A 6,544-nucleotide genomic window follows, 5' to 3' on the forward strand; every position below is an offset into this window, starting at 1 on the left:
GCCCATGAGCCACAACTACTGAGCCTGCGTGTCTGGAGCCTGTGCTCCGCAACAAGAGAGGCCGCCATAGTGAGAGGCCCGTGCACTGCAATGAAGAGTGGCCCCCGCTTGCCACAACTAGAGAAAGCCCTTGCACAGAAACGAAGACGCAGCACAGCAAAAATATTTAATTAACTCCTACCCCCAACATCTTCTAATAAAAAAAAAAAGGATGATTTTCTAGGAAAAAAGTATAATTTACCAAATCTGACTCAAAAAGAAGTGGAAAGTCTGAAGAAACCATTAACAATTAACATCTCTTCCTCCTTCTTCCTATCTCCATATCCCCTAGATTCTAGAAAATTGAAGGTAATTTTACAGATGAATTTTAGCAGATCTTCAAGGAACAAACAATTCTTATCTTCTACAAACTGTTTCAGAGAATAGAAGAGTAGGGGAAGCAACCCAATTCGTTTATAATTCTAGGGTAATATCAAATCTGAACAGGAGGGCTTCCCTGGTGGCACAGTGGTTGAGAGTCCGCCTGCTGATGCAGGGGACACGGGTTCGTGCCCCAGTCCGGGAAGATCCCACATGCCACGGAGCGGCTGGGCCTGTGAGCCATGGCCACTGAGCCTGTGCGTCCGGAGCCTGTGCTCCACAACGGGAGAGGCCACAACAGTGAGAAGCCCGCATACCGCAAAAAAAAAAAAAAAAAGGGAACAGAAACAAGACAAAAAGCATTATAGACCAATTTCACTTAAGAACATGGATGTAAAATTACTAAATAAGATATTAACAAATTGAATAACCACTGTACTTAAAACAAGCAAGCTAAATCATGACCAAGTAAAGCTCTTCACAGAAATGTAGGAAATGTTCAATATCTGGAATTATATCAATATAATTTACCACATTAACAGATTATAGGAATAAAGCCATATAATCATTTCAACAAATTTGAATTTGACAACAGTCAGTATTTATTCATTTTACAACTTTTACTAAAGATTGAACATAAGGGAATTTCCTTAACGTTATAAAAGTTAATCACAAAGAACAAAACTATTGCCAACATTATACTAATAGAGACTCCAGAAGCATTTCCGTTAAAGTCAGGAAGAAGACAAGGTGGACTAATATCATGATTTCTATTCAACATTTTACTGAATTTTCTAGAAAATGCAGTAAAACAAGTAAAAGAAATGAAAAGAAGAATCGGAAACAGGAAATAAAATGATCCTTATTTGTAGACAATGTAATTGTCTACATAGAAAATCCAAAGGAATCCACAAACTCTAGAAATAGTAAAAGAAGTTAGAAATATTTTGGATGCAAAAATGATATGGAAAAATCAGCAGCAATCTTGTTATACAAGTAGTAACCACTTGGAATTTCTTTCAAAAAAATAGTGAATTTCTTTGCTTGATATATTTTATCCAAACTTTAAGTTTCTTAAGAGGAAATAAACCCTTTTTTATTGTTACTGCAGTCATCCCATTTTCAACCTTAGCAGACTCAACACTCTCTTTTATAACATATATTTAAGTCCCCTTTACTATTCTGAAATGAATTTCATAGCTTAATATCATCTAGGCACATACGTCTTTGAAAATAATTAATGTAATATTAAGACAAAATAAAAATAGTTTATAGTAAAGTAATAGATATTCTACTTTGTAAATATTCAGGCCTGGTGAGACAACATAACAAAGTGCCATATGTTTGCACTTACTTTTAATGAATATATTTGGAATTAAGGGAAGCAAGGCAATATTCAACTCATGTCAATATTTTTTCTTTTTATTTATCTTGTTAAAATAAGGACTGGAAAGGTATATACATACATATTCATAGAATTGCGTACACAGATAAGTTTTGAGGTGCTGTATTGCTGACCCAAAGCCAATGAGCAACTGTGTTTTCAGAAACAATTTAAAAAAATCTTTGTAAAGGTCTCAAAAAAAAAGTAGTCTTCTTTAGTAGTCTTCTTTCAGTTTACATGATAGTTGCATCCTTGTAAATTTCAGAGAATTTTATGTCTGTGCAAAAGGATACTTTTAGTTTATAAAAATGCAATTAGTTCTGGCCTTAAAATTATAAACAGATCTCTCAAGTACATGAGTATCCCACTGGACTTTCAAAAGTTTTACAGAATGTAGAAGGGTTCTTTATTGTTTACAACTGGTCCTTGCATTACAAGACATTTAAGATTCCTAAGTTCCCTGTTCCCTAAATGCCACTAGCAATCTGCAAATCACTGGGACAAGCGACCCCTCACGTACATTTCTGTAACATCTCCTAGGGGGCAGTATTGCTCTCATTGAGAAACATCGGTTTAGGTATCTGAATACATTTGCTATGGGTATACTCTTTTTTCCAAGTCATAATTACCATTTTGATTGAAAACATATTTCCTTTACTAAGCATCTCATATTCAAAGGCTAATCTCATATCTTCAAAACTGAACATTTCAACCAACAGCATGGTAATGCTGTGCTTATAACCTCCATAGTATGAAGTCTATTAAGAAAAATGGAACTCAGGACATTTGGATTTGTGTCACTTGAGAAACTCATTTTATAGGCATCACATCAGGATAAACATTCTTATGCCATACAATAGTTGTATAATAAGTAGAAACTTAAGCCTTGAAAATAAGAAAATAGTCATGTGAACCAGATGCACAAATGAAGCTTTAGCGGGTTTCTTTATCAAGTGATGTAATTAGTTCTGGAGTTCATGCAGTGGACTGAGGTATCTTACAACAGTTTATATATGGCCTAAAAAGTACTCATCTTAAATTGGATATTAACTTCAAAATACGCCAGCTTTTGTTGATTGTGGAGTAATTTAAAAATACAAGAGTTTGTTAACGATTGTAATTTACCACCCAAAAGATTTATCCAATCCTATAGCTTCAAATAAACCCCCTGTAATCAATGACTCCCAAATCTTTTGCGGCTGTAGCCTCTACCCTGAGCTTCAGACTTGTATATCCAATTGCCTATACCATATATACTTGAATATTTACTAGGTATTTCAAATGTACCTTGTTAAAAATTGAACTTATGATTTTTTTTTTACACAATCTTGTTCCTCTGGTTTTTCTCATCTCAGTAAATGATACCACCATTTATCCAGTTGTTTAGACCAGAAATCTTGGGGGTCATCCTTCACTTTTCTCTTTCTCTCATGCACTAAGTCCAGTACTGTTGATAGTCCTGTAAGCTCCATCTTCAAAGCAAATTATAAATCTGACCACTTAGCACCACCTTCACCTGAACCACCTGAGTCTAAGCCAATATTACTTCTTTTTTCCCCAGTTTTATTGCGATATAATTAACGTACAGCACTGTATAATTTTAAAGTGTACAACTGTTTAACTACATACATCTTGAAATGATTACCACTATAGGTTTAGTGACTATCCATCATCTCATATACATAAAACATTAAAGAAATAGGAAAAAAAATTTTTCCTTGCAACAAGAACTCTTAGGATGTACTCTCTTAACAACTTCCATATATAACATACAACAGTGCTAATTATTTTTATCATGTTATACATTACATCCCTGGTATTTATCTTATAGCTGGAAGTTTGTACCTTTTGACTGCCTTTTATCTAATTTCCCCTCCCCCCAACCCCCCACTCATGGTAGCCACAGATCTGATCTTTTTCTCTGAGTTTGTTTGTTTTTGAAGTATAATTTACCTACAACACTATGTTAGTTCTTGGTACACAGCATAGTGATTTGATATTTCTGTACATTTCAAAGCGATTACCATAGTCTAGTTGCCATCTGTCACCATACAAAGATACTACATAGTTACTGACTATACTCCCCACAATGTACATTTCATACTTGTCACTATTTTATAACTGAAAGTTTGTACCTCACCTGTTTCTCTCCTCACCCTACCTACCTCCCCTCTGGCACCTGTTTGTTCCCTGTATTTGTCACTCTGTTCCTTTTTATATGTTTTGTTTTTTAGATTCCACATATAAGTGAAGTCATACAGTATTTGTCTTTCTCAAAGCTGATATTATATCTTACATGAGAAACTGCATAGACTCATAACTGTTCTCCCTGATTCCATGTTTCCTCCACACCATTATAGTCTATTCACTGATATACAATAGTGTTCAAGTCAGTTGCCTGTTTAAAATTTTCCAGTGAATTGAATTCCCATTACATTTCAAACAAAATCTAAAGTTTTTTCCATGATCTACACACCATGGTCTACTGGATATCCTTCTGACCTATTTCCCTACATCCTCTTCCTCATTCATTTCACTCCAGCCACAGGGGTGTTCTTGCTGTCAGAGAACACAAGAAGCATGCTTTTGCCTTGGGGCATTTGTATTTGCTTTTACCTGAGCCTGGACATTTTCCCCCACCTCTGTATTTTCATTACTCTCTCTCTACATTTGGATCTCTGTTCTAATGTCCCACCTTGAGGAGGCATTCCTAACTACCCTATTTAAAATAACATCTCTCACCACTCTCCCCAGACCCATCTAAATAATGTAATATTTATCCCTACTTAGGATAAATATTACATTATGTATTTGTTTATTGTCTGTCTCCCCCACTGGAATGTAAGTTCCGTGACTGTAAGAACATGGATGAATTACAAAAGAATCAATGATGAGGTACTCTTAACATATACTGCTTAATGACTTTGACTGAATTTGTAGTAAAAAACTATACGTTTTTTCACTCTTCAAAATAGTCTGATCTTCTGAACCACATTTTCTCCTCATTTCCTGATGTAATTAAATCAGTGGTATAAAAGAAGGGTGATGTTGTTATGTGAAAGAAGACTAAAATATCAATAGATGCCAAGTGGTACTAAAACTATGCTGAAGATTGGTGGTTTATTATTTCTTTACAGGTAATATTAATTCTTTGAGTTGCTACTGATGTGACTAATAATCAGATTGCTTATCCTATAATTTAAAGACATAATGTTGGCTAAACAGGATCACCTTGGGGTTATATTTTGTAAAACATCTATGTTATCCAAAAATATTAAATATTAAAATATTAAATATTCAATTACTACAGTTTTCCTTTTTTTATTTTAGGAAATGATTTGCAGCTGAGTGAATCAGGAAGTGACAGTGATGACTGAAGAAATATTCAGCTATAAGTATAAAGTTTATAAGACATGTGACAATTTATTTTATATTAGGAATAAAAATTCCTAAGACTGAGGAAAATGTATCTTAACTTTGATGATAAGAGAAATTTAATCTGATTCAGAATTTTCAGTTGATGTTACATTTTTTACCTTTTATGGGTACCGGCATTTTCATGGGTTTTCATTTAATCTTAACAAAACTCCTAGGAAGTTTTACAGATGAGAAAACAAACTTCAGGGGTTAGGTTACTTGCCCACATATTGTTAACAAGTGGCAGATCAGGGGTTCTGAAGTTCAGGTTCAGTGTTCTGTTTCACCACACTGCTGTTTTCAATTGTGAATGGCAAAACTGTTGATTTATAATAAATGTCCTGGTTTTAATTACATCTCTGAGCCTTTCTATCTGATATTCCTTAAATTTTGGTTGAAAATTAAGCTAAAATTTAGGGTAAAGGTGAAGCTAAGTAATTGTTTTAATGAAACAATTGTTCTCTTATCTCTCACACATTTTATCATGTTCTCTTATCTCTGATACTTTTTAATCATTTTCTTATTTTGCTTTTCAGAGTAAAAATAAGCATTTATGTTAATGAGATAAATAATTAATATTTATACCTATAACATCTTTGAATTTGGGGAAAATGATAAATATTATAGTTGAGAGTCACTAACCAGCAGCAAGTTCTTTTTTTTAATTAATAAACTTTATTTTTAAGAACAGTTTTAGTTTCACAGCAAAATTGAGCAGAAAGTACAGAGAATTCTCATATACTCCCTGTTCCCACACATGCACAACCTCCCCAACTATGAACATCCTGCCCCAGAGCGGTACCTTTTTTTTTTGTATAATTGATGAACCTACACTCACACACCATCACCCAAAGTCCATAGTTTACATTAGAGTTCACTCTTCGTGTTGTACGTTCTGTGGGTGTTAACAAACGTACAATGACATTTATCCACCACTGTAGTATCATACAGGATAGTTTCACTGCCTTAAAAATCCTGTGCTCTGCCAATCCATTCCTCCACACCCCAACCCCTGGTAATCAGTGATCTTTTTACTGTCTCCTTAGTTTTGCCTTTTCCAGAATATCTTATAATTGAAATCATACATTATGCATCCTTTTCAGATTGGCTTCTTTCACCTAGTAATATGCACTTAAGTTTCCTCCATGTCTTCTGTATGCCTTAATAGTTCATTTCTTTTTAGCACTGAATAATATTATTACATTGTTTGGATGTACCATTGTTTATTTATGCACTAACTGATGATAATATAAGCCTGAAAGTAAGTTGGCTACAAAGGAACAAAAATCAGTGGGCTTTGAACTATTCCATAACACTACACTAAAACTCTAAAGTTAATAAAGCTGCGTCAGCACAAGGTATAAGTGTGACCTATAAATTATG

At 34.1% G+C, this 6,544-nt stretch overlaps 1 protein-coding gene across 3 annotated transcripts in view; it reads left to right on the top strand.

Moving 5' to 3' along the window:
- EAF2 (ELL associated factor 2) overlaps window positions 1-5,644 on the top strand; it is a 122,630-nt gene extending 116,986 nt beyond the window's left edge. For all 3 annotated transcript variants that reach the window (XM_081235125.1, XM_081235124.1, XM_081235126.1), the window contains one exon: window positions 5,075-5,644. In XM_081235125.1, the coding sequence (XP_081091251.1) occupies window positions 5,075-5,121 (47 nt within the window). In that variant the 3' untranslated portion in view covers window positions 5,122-5,644. The remainder of the gene's footprint in view (window positions 1-5,074) is intronic.
- Window positions 5,645-6,544: the final 900 nt, after the last annotated feature.

The sequence above is a fragment of the Mesoplodon bidens genome (genome assembly GCF_964165515.1).
Source record: "Mesoplodon bidens genome assembly, chromosome: 5".
In the NCBI taxonomy this organism is placed as follows: Eukaryota; Metazoa; Chordata; class Mammalia; order Artiodactyla; family Ziphiidae; genus Mesoplodon; species Mesoplodon bidens.